The 17,887-nt window shown below is 36.5% G+C and overlaps 2 protein-coding genes, 1 non-coding gene and 1 pseudogene across 3 annotated transcripts; 3 read left to right on the top strand and 1 right to left on the bottom strand.

Moving 5' to 3' along the window:
- Positions 1 to 479: 479 nt before the first annotated feature.
- Positions 480 to 6,333, bottom strand: LOC128019343 (ankyrin repeat and zinc finger domain-containing protein 1-like; annotated as a pseudogene).
- A 3,225-nt stretch (positions 6,334 to 9,558) lies between these two features.
- Positions 9,559 to 9,631, top strand: trnak-uuu (transfer RNA lysine (anticodon UUU)). The gene has a single exon. It is a non-coding gene; the product is annotated as a tRNA-Lys (tRNA).
- On the top strand, positions 9,572 to 11,730 carry LOC128019647 (hatching enzyme 1.2-like). The gene is made up of 8 exons (XM_052605743.1): positions 9,572 to 9,888; positions 9,971 to 10,022; positions 10,098 to 10,160; positions 10,462 to 10,611; positions 10,710 to 10,827; positions 10,917 to 11,095; positions 11,180 to 11,261; positions 11,342 to 11,730. The coding sequence occupies exons 1-8, from the start codon at positions 9,820 to 9,822 to the stop codon at positions 11,472 to 11,474; spliced, it is 846 nt and encodes a 281-aa protein (XP_052461703.1). The 5' UTR covers positions 9,572 to 9,819; the 3' UTR covers positions 11,475 to 11,730.
- A 620-nt stretch (positions 11,731 to 12,350) lies between these two features.
- LOC128019342 (high choriolytic enzyme 1-like) lies at positions 12,351 to 14,270 on the top strand. The gene is made up of 9 exons (XM_052605325.1): positions 12,351 to 12,410; positions 12,496 to 12,547; positions 12,634 to 12,702; positions 12,776 to 12,922; positions 13,027 to 13,144; positions 13,514 to 13,692; positions 13,767 to 13,848; positions 14,049 to 14,173; positions 14,257 to 14,270. Exons 1-9 carry the CDS (start codon positions 12,351 to 12,353, stop codon positions 14,268 to 14,270), a joined length of 846 nt encoding a protein of 281 aa, XP_052461285.1.
- The last annotated feature ends 3,617 nt before the right edge of the window (positions 14,271 to 17,887 follow it).

The following is a 17,887-nucleotide window of genomic DNA, read 5'->3' as shown; positions in this document are numbered from 1 at the left end:
ACTGTATTAGTAGAACCTGAAACTGCTGCAGCTGCCAAACAATGTGGACGGATAACTTTAACATCATTTTAACCAAACGTTTGCAAATTCCGCACAATTTTGCATTTTCAAACACAAAACACGCCATAATTTTAATTTACAGTTCAGAATTAGATTTCATTTTTAATGAGCTATTAAATAATTTCAAGTATAGATGAAGATATAGAACTTTTTTTGAATCACAGTGGTTGGTCCGTGTCCTGAGTTAAACTATGTTCAATTACAGTAAATCAAGATTTCTGTAAATCATTCATGACTTAATTATCATTCATTTCTCCTATTCTAGGTACCAATCTTTCATAGTCTTATTTCCAAAGACAACTGTGAAATCCATAATATATGTTTATTGTAAAATCCAGTGAACTCCCAGATCATGTGAGATGAAATATGTCCAAAATATGGCAGAACACCTTCCCCTCCTCTGATACTGTTTGGCAGGAAGTGAGAGGTCAGGGTCGGGCGGCAGCATTGGCTTTGCGGTGGGCTTGGACACAGCGAGGCGTACAGAAAGAGTAGTCCAGATATTCAAAAGGAATCTTCCCCAGTAATGACTCCCCAAATTGAAAGCATCGCCTTTAAAAAATATTTTTATGGTAATGATTACAAAACGTATTTTTGGATGAACTATTCCTTTAAACATGACTTACATAAAGGACCGATATATATTACATCATAATAAAAGGTAATACCTAATGGTGTTGAGTGTTGCTCCAGTTGTGGCCATATGTTCAGCCAATCTCCTCTCCGCAGCCAGAGCTCGCTGTGTGACATCAGAAATATGACATAATCAGCCAATCACAAGAGCTCTTCCAGGTTAGAACTACAGTAAGAGGAAGAAATTAAGTAGTCACCTTCTCCCTATCACTAAGAGTTATGAACCTCCTCTTTTCCTCCTCTTCTTGGTGTTTCTTGAGTTTCTCTTCTTTTTGATCTTTCTCTCTCTGTTTCCGTGCTGCTTTCTGGGCTTTTTTCTTCTCTGCCTTTTTTGACTCAATTTCCTCAGTCAGTGGTCCAGGCACCTTAAAGCAAAAAGTATACAGCTGTAAGTGACAGATATATTACTTTGGGTTGCAAAGACAAAAAAAACTATTTAAACCGAAAACAAAAGTATTTTGATAAAATGTTATGATATAAAATGGTAACACGATGAAATAAATTAATTAAAAAAAAAAAAAAAAACAGTTTATTTTTAAACCTTTGTATTTGGTGCAGGTCAGAAACCACTAGCCAAAAACAAAACAAAAAAAAATATGTAATGACATATTAAACCTTTATCTTCATCTCTTTTAGTAAATATATTTTATAAATGTGTTTAATGTGCATCAAACAAAATGATTTTTTTAAAAGTAAAATAAATAAAAAATTAATTTGTACATTGACTTTCACTGTTTATTTTTGTTGTTGTTTTGCCATGCATATGAAGGTTTTGTTACTATTTGTTGTGCTGCTAGTTTTGTTTACCTGTGTTTCAGTGTAGTCATACTTATGAGGGTGTTCAGCCATGTATTTTCTGAATGTGTTGCGGGTATCTTCTTCTGGAGCAGCTCCATATGGAGTCTGTCCTTTCTTATCCCTGAAAAACACATTAGCCACTATTTAGAATTGAACAATCCATCTGGCCACATGAAAGCTTATCCATGCGTACCGCATGGTTTTTATTGCTGCTAATTGATTATTGCAATGATTATGTATGTGCTTACTTGTTAGCTGGATCACTCCCTTCATCCATTAAAAGTCTGATGCCTGAACTCTGTCCAGCTGCTGATGCCACATGCAGTAAAGTAAAGCCTGCTGAGTCTATGGGCTTGTTGAGGAGACATGAAACCCTTGAGGTAGGATTCTCTTTGGCGTTTCTCTCTCCTTTGCCCTTTTCCTCTCCCTGGTCCTCTGGTAGAAGCAGGAGGGTGTGTAATGATTGTATGTCGCCTGTTTTACAGGCGGTGTAGAAAGTGTCCATCAAACTATATTCCCAAGACTTATCCAATTCTTCTAAAATTAGAGAATTTTTTTTTTTTTTTTAAATAACTGTTTTCTATTTGAATATATTTTAAAATGTAATGTATTCCTGTAATGTAAAGTCAAATTTTCAGCCATCTTTTCTCCAGTTTTCAGTGTCACATGATACTTCATAATTAGTTTTGCATGTAAATAAATGCTGATTTGCTGCTCAGAAACGTTTTATAAATGGTGAACTGTGAGTTGACTCTTGGCTCCAATATTAGTGTTTTACCTTCTTCTGGCTGATGTTTTGTGCCTTGGGTTTCCGCCTGCTCTTTGACTTTTTCTGCATCTCTTTAGAGTCATCTTCACATTTCAGTTTACCTTCTTCCAGTTTTTCATAATTTGACTTTTCTTCAGTTATTTCACGATTGCTTGAGTCTGACACAAGAAAAAAACAGGAAATATTTTACAAAAGCATGTTCCTTTTGTTCAGCTAAGGGTCTTTACCTTCTCTCTTCTCTTTCCATTTCCTTCTTTTCCTCTTATTAGGCAGGACCTCATATTCCAGAGTTCCTAGTGTCATCTCCAGAATCTCTATCGTCCCTGGGTATTCCTCCCAGGGCCGTTTGAAGGAATTTGGGGGCCCCAAGCAAAATGGACATAGAGGCCCCCCCCCCCCCCACACACACACAAAGCCTACAGAACCACAGCATAGCCATACAGTTTAAGTTCACCCGCACTTTATATAAATTAAAAAAAAGTTTACAGTGCAAATACTGCTTGAAAAAATAGTTTGGTGGGAATTCAATAGTGATTTGCACTGTTTTTTTTTTTCTTCTAATAATATGACAGCACAAACTTAGTTTAAACTCTGGGCTATAATTATAGAGCTTTTGGTACCTTGTGCTTTATAGAGGAAAAATCAGCACTGAGAAGTGATGCATCTGTTGATGTTGGATGAAGTTGATGGTGTAGCTGGGAAATAATTGAAACAAAAATCTGAAATTACCTGTGAAGTACGTTTTACCATTTCACTGTTAGCATATTGAAAGAGGTCACTATTACCAGCTCAGGGGTGCGTTAAATGAACAACTAAGTTTCCTTTTTTAGGTTTTTTATTTTTTTTTAAATGCACAGAATGCAATGCATACATAAAAAAAAAAAAACATTTAATTATTAATAATTGTTTCTCTGTCTGTACTTGTACTTTGAACAATGACAATAAAGTTGACAGATGAATTAAGTGCATTTAAGTGCCATTCAGGTGGGTTTTTAAATAAAGCATTTTCTGAGATGCACATTAAACACCAAACATTAATTTATCTTTTAATTATTGAAAATTAAGCAAACTAAAGTTTTTGTTAAGAGCAGTTCTGTAGATGTTGTTCATGTGTTCACATCCTTATTTAGTGAGACATCAGACGCGAGACTGAAATCACCGCGAGCGTCACGCGCGCTTCAGTGCGTCTTCAATGAAGACGCGCTTCTGCTCCTTTCATTAACAGAGACACGCAGAACATGCAGGATTCATATTTAAACAGACTGTTCCTGCTTAATATTTACAGATATTAGTCCGTATCGTGGTTTGATGTAAGTGCAATGACCTATTTTTAATTCATTCATTCAAAATTTGGCAAATTACGTGTCATTCTGCGTTAAACGGTAAATTCTGTTTTTATGACTGGATTCCGCGATTCTTGCAATCGAAACACGCCACGACGTTCTCTTTATGTTTGCCTGAGCCCTCAAATCAAAACACTGCTGACTCCTTGCAGTCTGCCATTTCTGATCTGCGTTTTCCTTATCCCGTTAAAAAAAAAACATATTACAGTAACCATATTCCTTCCGTTCGATAAAAAAAAAGCAGAGATCACTTGACTTGGTTGGCCTGCTGCTGTCAGCGACAACTGAGAGGGGCCCCCTTGAGGGGGATCCCGATAACAGTGTCATTACATGTTACTGCATTGACGATCAAAGGGGCGCTCACACAGTGTCGTTGCATTTTATTCTTAACCAGTCGTTGTCTTGGGGCCCCAGGTCAGCTCGGGGCCCCAAGCAATTGCTTGGTTTGCCTGCCTTGTTGCGACGGGCCTGATTCCTCCCCTGAACTTTCTTCTTTAACCTCTTCTCCCTCTGCAGGCACTGACCACAAAAAAGCCTTTTAAGAACTACGTTTTGAGAAACAGCATTTAAGACACAGTCAGGGTTCAGACCACTGATTCATGTACAGTAATGTCGGGATTTTTCATGGCATTCTAAACATTTGGAGGTGAAGCCATCTTACAATTCCCTCCCGGCAGAGAGCATCATTTGACAGACATGAAATCACCCAATCTGATGCCTATCAGTCATACAAGATTGTTTTTTTAGGATACATGTTTGTAAATTAATTGTCACTGTTCATATGTTATCGGCTATAGTTATGTGGCTTTTCCTGCAGGATACACAATATTGAAATAGTTTAGGCTGGTGTGTCAGCGGTGGCTTCACTTTTATGTCATCATGAGCAATCCAGTTCTCTTTTATTGATCAGTGCTTCAGACGCACCATTGGTGCTTGAGACTGGATGACAAACAGGTTTAGGAGGTTTCTTCTTCCACACTCTCTTCGAAGGACTGAAAATACTAGAGATTTCAGTGTCCTTTTCTGGAATGTAAAAGACATTCATATTAAAGGAAAGAAATTAAAAGATATATATATATATTACATGGTAGCAAATCTAAACTTAGGATAAACATGTACTGTTGAGAGAAGATCAAAGACTCTCTGGGACTCTCACAGACTCTCTGATCTTTTTTGTCCAGTGGGACTCCACAACCTCCAAAAAATGGTCTTATTGTAACTTGGTGCGCGCAGGAAGATGGCACTTGCCTCCTTCAAATACTCAACCTAGCTTTCTAGTAGATTGTGAATATCCTGGTTAAAAAAGGACGTGTACATCAAAAACAACTCCAAACTCACGAATTTAGAAGTCAGTGTCATAAGTTTTCAGAATTCAGAATTGAGTTGGAGGAACATACCTTGAGCAGCGCTGTCTCATTGTAGCGTCTGAGGGCCGCCCCTGCTGATTTCGGCCTGTGGCTGTGGTTCTGAGAGTCCCTCGGTCCCTGTGTGTTCCCTTGCTTCGCTCTCACTGTGTATTGATGGAATGTCTTATGCTGCAGAATCTCTTTTCTATGTGTTAGACAAATCAATTGGGGAAAAGCATTTAGATAACTCTGAAATATTTGCAGTTATAGACAAACGTCTGAACTTTTTACTGACCCCTTAAAAACTGCTCCAGCAAAGTGTCCACCGCCAGTCATCAGAACGACCCAAATAGTGTTGTTTGATATTTTCCGTAAAGAGGAAACCAAGTCGTGCTCATTGTCCTGAGTATGACAACAGAATTAGATGAGAAGGAAACAATACAGTGCTGCAGGAATTACTTAAAACTTCTGGTTCTATTGTCCTAAAGTCAATGGGTCTTTTGATTAGGGTTTTGGTTAAATGCCTTAAATTAAGTCTGCACAAGCTCAAGATATTTTCACGTTTTATTCTACGACATTCAACTGTGATTCATTTTTACATTTTTTTTAAAGCTTTTATGTGTCTTGAAAAGGGGGGTTGCTAACAAGTGGCTAAATGGGACTAATAGGGCATTAAATATCACCAAAATCACACCAAACAGGACAACTCATGTACTAACTAGTCTGCTTTTACAGCCTTGTTTAACCCCACACTCTCTATTCTCACTCAAACATGACTGAAAGAGTTACCATGGTGTAGTTCATTTACAGCCTAACTTACTGTATAATTTAAGCTTTTTACCTCTAATGATTTGTTATTAGGCTTCAAATAAAAATAAAATTAAAAAAGTGTGTTCATTAGTGAAGATTATCTTGATGAACAAAACACACCGTAAACCTCTGTTAGTCACAAAGCTTATTTTCTGTAATAGTCCAAATGACAAGAGGAAAATCATATTGTTTATTTTAGTTTTTTTTTGTCAAGGGTACAATCGATACAATGACAGGTACTTTCCCTGCATTTTTTGAAAGATTACTTTGGTAGAAAGTTGTCGTGTGGACTGATCTGTGTCCAGAGCACTGTCTGTCTCTTCAGGGCCCACTTCATCCTCACTGTCTGAGTCTGAACCCGAAATGCTTGAAATATCGCCTGTTAACAGAAAGGCAGACAGGAAGATTATGCAGAAATTACACTTATGCAAAGCGGATAACATAAAACAGTTTCTCAGTGAGGATGCATGACTGTGCCAGTCCTCTTCTCAAACTCCTCCACGGTGACCACTGATCTTCCTTCCAGCCGCTGTCTCAGGTCGAAGCGGTGTAAGTCAAGTCTGCAGTGCTCCATCTACTAAAAGACGGGGGCTGGATTAACATAACACATTAAATGTATTTCTATCCTTCTATACAAAGCTATGACATGACTTCAGAAGACTAGCAGAGCAGCAGTTTGGACTACTTTTATGGTACTTTATGTTGCTTTTTAGTCACCCTGCAGGAAAAGAGCAGCATCAACATTAACCAAAAAAAAAATTGTGATGATTGTGAAGATGATTCTCAACTATGTTATGAAAGATATAACAAAATGATTTGATATATGACTGCAACTGTACATAAAATGACTATAAATGGGTTTTAACATTCTATACAATATATCTATACATTGCATCTAATTGGCATATTAATGTGTTCTAGGGGCAACCCATAATGAAAAAAGAAGTGTAATAATGGAAGTAATAACTTGGCAACATTTTCATAAGAATATCTCATAATTCATAGGAATATTGATCAATAATTTGTTTCCCTATTGACTTCATGTGTCTTAAAATAACCCACAGATGGGAAGGTGCTATACCAACCCATAGTTGGGTTTAGTGTGCAGAGAGCTTTCTGTCCCTCCATTGAAAATGTATGTAGTTTACTGTCCATGTCCAGAAAGGTAATAAAAACGACAAATTTATTCAGCATTTTCTTCTCTTCCGGTCTGTTGTGAGTGCATTCACTATGCTGCTGGTGTATGACGCTGCTGACCTTTAATGGAGGGACAGAATGCTCTCGGACTAAATCTAAAATATCTTAAACTGTGATCCGAAGATGAATGGAGGTCTCACGGGTTTGGAACGACATTAGGGTGAATCATATGAAATAATTTAAATTTTTGGGTGAACTAACCCTTTAATGTAAAACAATCAGTGTCTGTAGCACCTGCAGTGTGCTCTGTACAGAATATTAATGTAAGACCATTAAAATGTAGGTTATGTCTTAAGTGAAAGTAAACAGTTGAGAAAAATATCGGATGTGTATTATATTGGACGCTTCATCGTCTCTTAAAGTGACTGCGCCTAATTTAGCTACTAGCTGCTGTAATGTTAATCTAAGAAAATGAAGTTTTAAGTTTTAATAGTAGGTGCAGGACACTATAATTAATTTAGATAAGAGAGTTTAGCAAAATAAAGTGAGCTGTGACATATTATACCCAAAAAACTTCATACATTGGACTACTAGAGAAATTGATAGAAAAAAAAATGGGATCAAAAATTATTCAGACACTTTGACCTCACCATGTTTTGCTTACGTGTTTTTTTTTTCCTGAACTGGTAATGCAACCTTTTCACACCACAGACTGAACAAAATTAAGCATTGCTTGGTAATTGTTCAACAAAGTATTGATAGTTGTGCAAATATTGTCATACTGACAGTTGTCTGAAGTTTTGGTTGATTGTAATCCATTACATATCTTTCTATCAAAGTTATCTGACATTGTCAAGATGAATTTGTTCTGACAGTTCAACTCTGAGTTCTTGTCATATTTTATTACCATTTTATAAACTAGAGCAAATAAACTGTGATAATGTAATAAAAGTTTAAGGTGTCTGAATACATTTTGGTTTAACTGTTAATTTAATTTTTACAGTGAAGGCTATGCAGTGCTATTTTATATTTGATTATTTGTTTTCTGTACCTGGACACCTAAAAACATGAAACAACTTAAACATTGTGCAATTAGCACAAATAAATAAATAGAATGAACATATAAATGAAACAATTTCAAACACGCCCCACAAACCCCAACTGCGACCATGGTTGTTTTTACTGGATGAAAATAAGAAAATAACAGATAATAAAATTGGTGTCTTATCTCCATTCTTCCACCAGAGGTCACTCGATGACCAACAAATTCATTAGGCTGTTTACGAAATTACAGTGTTTACAAAACTGACAAAAATATGTTTTCTATGTGCTTGTGTACAAATAATTGTTTCTCTTCTATTTGGTTTACTCAAAAAAGTACATCCATCTCCTTGTTTCAGTTTCCTGTATAATCTCTCTCCTATATGTTGCTGGCTCATTAATATTCAACATACCATTATACTGGGCAGAAATGCAAATTTAAAAAGTACTAGTATCTGTTAAGTTCAGGATATCTCTGGTCTAAAAAGTTACTAGTAGCCTAACTAAAAAAATAAGTAGGCTACTAGTTCTATTTATTCTTAACAAGAAGAGGTTAATTAAATGCTAGTCATTATTGGATTTTGGAATAAGTAGGCTACTATCTAACGATTAAGTGGTATCTAATTAATAAGTACTAGTAACTTTACAAAAGACACTACCTAAAGAATAAACGAGTAGCTAAAGAATAAGCACTAGTACCTAATAAATAAGTACTAGTAGTAAATAAGTACTAGTACTTAATGGAAAATATACTAGTATCTAAAATTAAGTAGTACTAAAAAAATACTATCACGGTTTACAGAATAAATGTAACAAAGGCTTTCCATCTCCATCTCCTCTGTGCTACAAAAATATTAACAGAAGCTGCTTCATGTCTGCAAAAGAAAGGCTGTGTACAACCCTGATGCGTGCAGCGAAATAGTTATATAGGCTACGTTGTTTTGTATAGTATTAAACTTTGGTTTTATTATTACATGAGGTAAATGATGCCACCCTATGATCTTCAAACTACGTTTACATTATAAATATAAATAACTCATGCTGAATCTTCATTTCAGACCGATGTTTGTTTACTTGCTCCACCTCGTCTTTAGTAAGCTGTAGTTCAGTTTAGGCATCCCTGAGTTGTTTTAAAAAATCCTGACAGCGGAAAAAAAACAAAAAACAAACTAAAACCCATACCTCGAGTTAAACTCACATTTGATTTGCTAATGTGGCCGCGAGTCTCGCCTGTAAGTTACTTCTTAATATCGCCCTGGAAGGAGATGTTTGAAGAGTTTTACTGTCTATAAGTTTTGTGGGGTCTCTATTAAAGCCAAGCAAAACTTTATCTTGCATCCAAACCGACTTTACTGTTTGATGAACAAAAGACACTTCTATTCTATATCGAATAAACTGAATTAATGAAATGGATCGTACCGTGTACAATCTCAAAGAATGACGCTCAAAGCGGCTGTGGATTATACACAAAACTGACTCCACCGTTTACTTTTATATTACATTCTATAGTACATTTATATTTTTATGGAAAACATACAAACATGAAAAATATTGAAAGTTTTACAGTGAAAAGTCTTAATGAACACACATTTATAGAATGTATAGAAAATGCTCCTCAAGAGCCCGGATAGCTCAGTCGGTAGAGCATCAGACTTTTAATCTGAGGGTCCAGGGTTCAAGTCCCTGTTCGGGCGGTGAAGTTTTACGTCCTAAATAAAACACATATATCATATAATGAAAATAGTGGATAAGTATGTGTAAGTGCATGTGTTAATTATAAATTTGGTAGGCCACCGAAAGTAAACATTATGTAGCAGGAAGCTGGTAGAGATCCCTTAAAAGGCAGGTAGCATGAACATAGACAGCAAATCTCAGTGCACTCATGGAGTTCACACTAGTTATCATACTGCTTGACTTCTTAGCAGGACCATGTTTGTCCCTGCCTGGTCAGGTAACTGCATATCAGTCAGTGTATATTTTGTTTTTATCAAAATATAGTCAAAACCACATATTTTGGTCAATTTTTCTTGCAGATTTCCTCTCACCCAGTTGTTGGAGAAAGAAGACAAAGGAGAAACCACTCTGGTAAAGTGTGTTGTATTAATTGTCATTATTCATTGAAAATGAATTATATTTGAACAGTTTTATACCTTTCCCCAGATTATATTGAAGAAAACACTTCAACTGCAATGGACAAGATCATACACGCTAATGACCGTCAAGGTAAAGCTTTTGCACAATCTGTAAAGATGCAAATGTTCTAGCTTCTGTTTTATTGTAATATCCAAACGCTCTTATGAATAAAGGTTCTAAAAATGAGTTTTCACATTGATACCATAGAATAACCATTTTAGTTTGCCTAAAGAACCATTCAGTGAACAGTTCTTAGTGTGGAGAACAGTTTGATACTGGAAAGAACATTTTTCCACTATAAAGAACATTTTGTGCAATGGAAAGTTTCCATAGATTTTGAAATGTTTTCAACCTCAGATGCCAATCAAGAACCATTGTTCTCTTACTGTAGGTGTCATTTCCGTGGACGGCACCAACCTCAGAGAAGGAGATATAGCCGTATCCGGTAGGAGTCAGAAGAAATGTTTCGCCAGGAGCTGCCTGTGGACCAAATTTGTGGATGGAAAAGTTTACATTGCATACTCACTCTCTCATGCATACAGTAAGCAGGAAAAGCAAACACATTTTTTTTTCATAAACAGTGCCGCAGTAATCACCAGCTAATTCTTGCAATTTGGTTTCAATTGTTCTTCTACATAGGTGAGGAAGATGTGAAGAACATTAAGAAAGGCATGAAGCTCATTGAAGAGGACACCTGTGTGCGCTTTGTGCCCAGAACTTACCAGAGGGATTACCTGGATATTCAGCCAAAAACTGGGTATTGGCATTAGATTCAGTGGCTTCATTACTTCAGCAGTCTTGAGTTTACCTTAATTTTTTTTTTTTTTTTGATGACTGATACTTTAGATGCTGGTCATATCTGGGAGCACGTGGTGGTAGACAAACCATTTCTCTCCAGACGCCCGAATGCACCGGGTCAGGGGTCACCGTCCATGAGCTAATGCACGCCCTGGGCTTTGTCCATGAGCAATCCCGAGCTGACCGGGACAAGTATGTCACCATCATGTGGTCCAATATATGGAAAGGTAAAGTAACATTCTTATATTCCCATGTTCTTTTACTGAGAAGTCTCTTTATCATTCAGTTATTCTCCTGTTCATTCAATTTAGACCGGCTGAGGAATTTTGAAAAGTTTAAAACAAACAACCTGGACACCCCCTACGACTACGGCTCTATCATGCACTTTGGAAAGTATGTCGACGTACATTTGAAATGATAAGTCAGGCATATAATAAACTGCAGTTCTATAATCATATTCTTTGTAATTTCAGGTATGCCTTCTCTGAGGACGGAGAACCTACTATTGTACCAAAAAGGAACTGGAATGTGAAGTTTGGACAGCGATTTGGACCCAGCGACTTGGATATAATGAAGATTAATAATATGTATAAATGTAATGTGTAATAAAATCCATTTACAGTAACGGATGATCCATCACATTGCTAAAAGTCTGACATTATTAATGCATTAATGCTTTTACTTCTTTTAACACTTTAGCATCATAATTTGTTTAAAGGGGAATGGCTGATTGTGAAGACTGCTGATATAAAAATTGCTAATATAATCGATATTAAGAATATTCTGTTGTAACCTGCTGTTTCAGATTTTCACATCTGATGCCTTATATAAACACATTACATCAATAAACCTTGTCCATAAACATATCTTTCTCTGAAATTTCATTTAAGCTTTCATTTCATTGCACATGAGTCAGCTGCAATCAGATCAGTTGAACTGTAGGTTGATGATAATATTAAATAAATGTTCAGAATCAGCTGATCTCAGAGCTAATGAATAAGCACTGAGGTGTCAACCCTATGAAATACGCAAGCTGAATTACAAACAGCCTGTTATTTGTTTGTTTCGTATCATTTATAAAAAAAATTATATGTTTAAGTAAGGGCGAGGTGTTATTTATTTGCATCACGTGTTGAACAGAGCACAAAAAAACTACTGAGATTTGGTTTACAGATTAAAATGAGTTTGAACACTACATGCACATTTTGCATGGTCAGGGTGAATAACGCAAGAATCAGCAAGACTTCAGATTGCCATTATTGCGATCGGTCTTAAAATTGCTGAACTGTCTTTCCAATGAATGCTCTCCAAACCTTTCATTAGGAAAATACATGAATATCAAATAAGGATGTCGCGCTAACCCTCCATTTGCAAACTGGAGCACAGATGGGTGGTTCTCGGAGTATATATATTCTTGTTCCAACTTTATTTCACATGCAATACCATCCAGACACCTGGACGCACGCAGAAGTGACTACCAAGATGCTCTGTGTGGGTATTTTTGTGGGACTGGTGTTAGAATCCTGGTCTTTACCTGTGCAGGTAAGAGCAGCTAAATCCCACTGCAGTTATGATGATATTATTCATATCTTATGCATACCCAATTTAAGTATTTATTTTGCATTAGAACTCCTCATTGGTTCATCAGACAAGGCTGAGGTCAAAGAGAGACTATCCAGGTAAACTGGTATTTCATGGTGAGCAGTGTAGGTTGTTACAATGAATTGATGTACAGTAAATGTACCATTTTTAATCTCTTTAACAGAGCATTATGTGAAACCAGAAGACATGAATGCCATGGACAGGATCCTCGGAGTCAATCAACGTATGTGTGGTATAGACACAGATATATTTTTACAGGGAGTTACTCCTTTAGCATGAAACGTGTGGTTATCTTACTCCGCCAGTGTCCAGAGATTTTCCTTTAAGAGAGGGTGACATCCTGAGTTCCGGATCCCACGGTGCACATGTCACATGTTTAGCAGATCCTTGCCGCTGGCCCAGATCTGTTGACGGTTTTGTGTATGTACCGTACATCATCTCCCCACTATATGGTGAGTAATCTCTCTGTATGGAAGTGCATGACAGATAATATAAGTGAAAGTTGAATCAAAGTCTCTATTATTAAAAAGAACATTTATATAATTTGTCTTAACAGAGGATATGGATAGAATCACCATAGAAACAGGAATGTTGGACATTTCCTCTGCAACGTGTGTGAAGTTTGTGCCTCGCACACATGAAGCAAACTTCCTTAATATCGAGTCTAGAACTGGGTGAGTGCGTTGCATTCATATACAGCCATGTTCTATTAATGTTCTTTTTACGATTTTACAGGACGATATGAAAAGTCTGAATATTATTAACTCATTGTACCTGTTATTTGTGACTGCTGAAAATTCAGTTTTACATCACAGGAATAAATGACACTTTAAAATATATTTAAATAGAAAACGGCTATTTTAAATAATAAAAATAATATTTCACAATATTACAGTTTTTTTTTTCTGTATAGTCTATCAAATAAATGATTTGTGAGAATTAGAGCTTAAAAACAAAATCACACTGTCCCTAAACTTTGAACAGTATGCATATCTATTCATATATTTACTTACTATTATTATTGTTGTCCACCGTCGACATAGCTGCTGGTCATATCTGGGAATGATAGGAGGCAGTCAGGCCTTGTCTTTGCAGTCTCCGGGCTGTATGTGGTCAGGAGTGGCAGCACACGAGCTAATGCATGCTCTGGGATTTGAACACGAACAGTCTCGCTCTGATCGTGACTACCACATCTCCATCCTGTGGGAAAACATCCTTGAGGGTATGTTTATGAAACCAGCACTTATTTTGAGCCAGTGCATTCCGTATGACAGTAATGCACGGTTCTTTTCCTAGATCAAAGGGACAACTTTAGGAAGTATGAGACGAGAAACCTCAATACTGCATATGACTATAGTTCTGTCATGCACTATGGGAGGTGAGTATTGGAAATCTACTGTACAGTATGCATAGCCCTACTTCTGCTAAAGTATTAGTTGTCAATCTAAAATGCTTTAAAATTGTGTCTATAACTGTTTAAATAGTCTCTTAAACCCAAGAATTTTGTTTCTTATAAATGAAGCAATGAAAAACAATAGCAATTCATTTTAGGTTAAATTAATACCAATGCACATACAGGTATGCCTTCTCAGAGGATGGTGAACCCACCATCATCCCTAAACCAGACCCCTACATTCCCATGGGACAGCGAGATGGACCGAGTATTACGGATATTCACAAAATAAACATCATGTATAACTGTGGTAGGTATTAATTTCATTAAGGTTTACTTAACTACGCTTCCTATCTGTTGTTCATTTTAATCTTTCTTTTGTGTGTCCACTAGGTGGCCGTGTTTGAAACAACAAACTTATGAAATGGACCCAACATAATTCACTGGACAACAGACTACTGACATGTGTTTACCTTTTCTTCTCATTTTATGATTCATTTGGCAGTGCCAGATATTTTGACAATTTATATTACAGTACATTACAGATCATGTTAAATACAGCAAACTATGTTGTAACCGTAAACTAAAAGATATGCATAAGACAGTTTTTTCTTACACCTTGAATACATATGTGTGTATGCATTAATCATCATAATTAAAAAACAAAATGTTATTAAGTATATTTTTATTGTAACAATTTTTAGGTTTTTGGGGGGTCCAAATGACATTTTCAACCTTAACTAATCTTTCCATATACTCTGAAAAAAAAAAAAAATAGGGTTTAATTTTTACTGATTAGTATATTTAAAAAAAAATAATAACTAAAAAATACCAAGTAACACACTGAACTGAATGAAAAAATGTCAAATAGTAAGACTAAAATGGTATTTTCTTGTAAAATGTACTCCAATAATCTTTAATTTACAACTTTATTTTTTATTTTTATTTTTTTTTTCAATTCAAAAATGAAATACATGTTCAGCATTACAGAAGTAGAAGTACATTCTGGTCATTGTATGTATGAATTGCATTTTTTATGTATTTTTGAATAAATTAATAGATCCATTCAAAATAAGTGTCATGTTATTATTATTTTACTCATCTTGAAGATGAAAATAATAAAACAGATTACAAACCTGTTCCTGTTGTGCTTTTATCTCAAGTCATAGATGTGTGTCATCATGTAAGATGAGAATACAGAATTCAAAGCATCTCATGCAAACATATCTGTAAATACCTCGGGCCAGTGGTCAGATGTAATTCACACAAGATCCATCAAGTCTCTCTCGGCTAAACCCATCCGAATGGACAACCTTCCCCTCCGCCATCTCTTTCTGCGAATTCTTGCAGTCACATTTTGCTTTTCACTGTCCAGGGTGAGTAAACTTCACAGGAAGTGGAATGAAAGGTAGAGAGACAGATATGTGAGGAAAATATAACAGAACCATGAAGGAAGCGTTCAGTCAGATGAACTGTAGCACAAGAAATATATTGCAGTGGATAGAATATAACATTGACACAATTTTAAAATCTATTGTCTTCAGAAGGACAAAGCAGAGAGTCAAAAATTTAATTCACTTCTGTTTTCAAAGTCTAGTAGTCTAGTAATTTATTTGTAAAATATTTGTAAAAATATTTCAGTCTAATCCGTGTTTTCAAAAGTTAGTTACTAACATTACTTTATATTTGCACTTGAACACTTAATGAAGCAGATAAAAGCTCTCTGTACACACTGACTGGGATGTAACAGTCTTCATTATATACGTTATATAATAACATGCTTCAGACCTGAATGGGTCAGTGCAGTCACACTGAAATACTTCCATACGATTAACACAAAACCTAGACGCTCCAAACATTCCAAAAAATAAATAAAAAATACAGAAAATGATTGTCTTGTCAATCTCCTGTCAAAATATAATGCTAATGCTAAATTTTATTTCAGCCTCTACCCTCTAACCACCATCATTTTCACAGTCAAATACATTTTTCAAGTGTAGTGCCTTGCAATCAGTGTTTCATGTGACATTTAAACATTTCTTCTAAATAAATGTTTTTGTTTTTCACAGCTCAGGGCTGACTATGGAATCAGAACTGTTGATTGGCTGGCTGGAGGAGAGGGCGGAGCTGAGGGCGGAGTTATCACGTCTGCAGGATGAGTTGGCAGAGAGCAGAGAGGAGAGGAGCCTGGTCCATCAATAACCAGTGTTGTGGGTAACGCGTTACAAAGTAACGCGTTAGAGTACTCTAATTACTTTTTTCCTGAAATGTGTAACTTAACGCGTTAGTTTCGTGCGTAAGTAATCAGTAACTTCGTTATTTTTTTAAAAAAGTAATCCGTTATTTTAAGGAAAGGAAAATCCCGACTGCAGCCTTTTTGTCAGACAGTAGTCCTAGGTCTACTGTGCCACCTGCGGATGTATCAGCGGAGCCGAAACTCTGTGATCGTAAAGTCAATGGCTGTGATGCGTCTGTGCCCTGCGCCTGACCCTGTGTGTGTGTGTGTGTTTTTTTTTTTTTTTTTCTCGAACTCCCGGCAAGATAGCAGAGAGGACAGCGTTTGGTTTATGGAAGTACGCACATTATTTTCAATTTGTCAATGAAAAAGAAAAGAACATAATGGTAAAATGCACACTGCGTTGGTGAAAAGCTTCTGTCGACCGCCAAAAATTCTACCTCAAATTTAACGCTACGTTGTAATCACTGCTTTGAAGAGTAAATGTAAGAGGACTGTGTTAAAGCGAATTTAGGCTTGTGACTGTGAGTGACACTTTAATAATAATTAGTTCGGCTATTAAGCGATTTGTCATTTGCCTGTGTGGCGGTGAAGGATTTAATTCGGTTTGTTATCATTTTTGTTTGACAGGCAGCTGTTAATTTCTGTTAGATCATTGGCTGGCTGGTTGTTCATCATTTCTAAATGGATTTAAATCTGCAAGCCTGTTTAAGGTTGTGTTTACAAGTAAGCATAATTGTACTTTGATAACTGCATTATTTAAAGTTAAAGAAAAATCAGGAGTTATCTTGTGGTGCTCATAATATACAGTAGCCTAGGCTACCCGGGCTGGGTAACGTTAGGTGCGAATTTTGATTAATAATATGTTCTGTGATAATAAATAAATAAAACGCCATGTGGAATAGCCGATTGCAGACTGTCTTTCCTGTTATTGTTATCCTGCAGTGTTAATTTAGTCGGATGACTGACGTTATTCATTGTCGGGAGTCACGACTTCTAGGTGCATTTAAAGGGGCCGGGGGCTGTGTCTGTCATGTGTGAGCCGCTGCAAACGGCTTTTAATTTTTGGTAATGCATGAGTACTCTAACGCGTTACTTTTATGAATAGGTAACGCTGTATCATAACTGATTACTTTTAATTGATGGTAACGTTGTAACCTAACTAACTACTTTCCAAAGTAACTATACCCAACACTGTCAATAACAGAGTGAACACTTGCCAAACTGACGATCTGTCTGTCCCCATGCTGTGGAGCTGTCTCAGACGCTGGACCCCTCTCTGTCTTTAACAGTGCATCTGGATGATGAGCAGAGGGAATGGTGGAGGAAGTCCAGAGAGGACAGAGAGAGAGAGAGAAGCCAGACAGGCCCTGATAATCTTTACACTTCAGAACAAGGTCTGAGCTCACAGCATCGCAACTTTAATAACGCTTCATTAAACTCCTTTAATAGTGATGGTGAAGGTCCCTGTAGGAATTTGAGGGGAATTCACACTTGCAGTGATCTGTAGTGAAAGTGTAACTGGAAGTTATTTATCTTGTAAGTGTTAGTCATTGCATGACATGAACAACAGCAACTTTGTCCAGTGAAGCAACAAAGTCGAGAAAAGTTGGCTCTCAACCTATTTGACTCCAGTGTGTTGGCCGGCCGTCGAGAAGACTCTGTGAAAGTAAATTAGTTTTTACTTTTTACTTCCGAAAAACGAGGCTGCGAAGACTCAGTGGTTAAATTTCATTTAGCAGTACAACCGCAAACTCTTTTTTTGTGTTCCCGTTGTTTTACCGATGA

This window comes from Carassius gibelio, chromosome A9 (assembly GCF_023724105.1).
Source record: "Carassius gibelio isolate Cgi1373 ecotype wild population from Czech Republic chromosome A9, carGib1.2-hapl.c, whole genome shotgun sequence".
Lineage (NCBI taxonomy): Eukaryota > Metazoa > Chordata > Actinopteri > Cypriniformes > Cyprinidae > Carassius > Carassius gibelio.
This window is presented reverse-complemented; position numbering and strand designations above follow the sequence as displayed.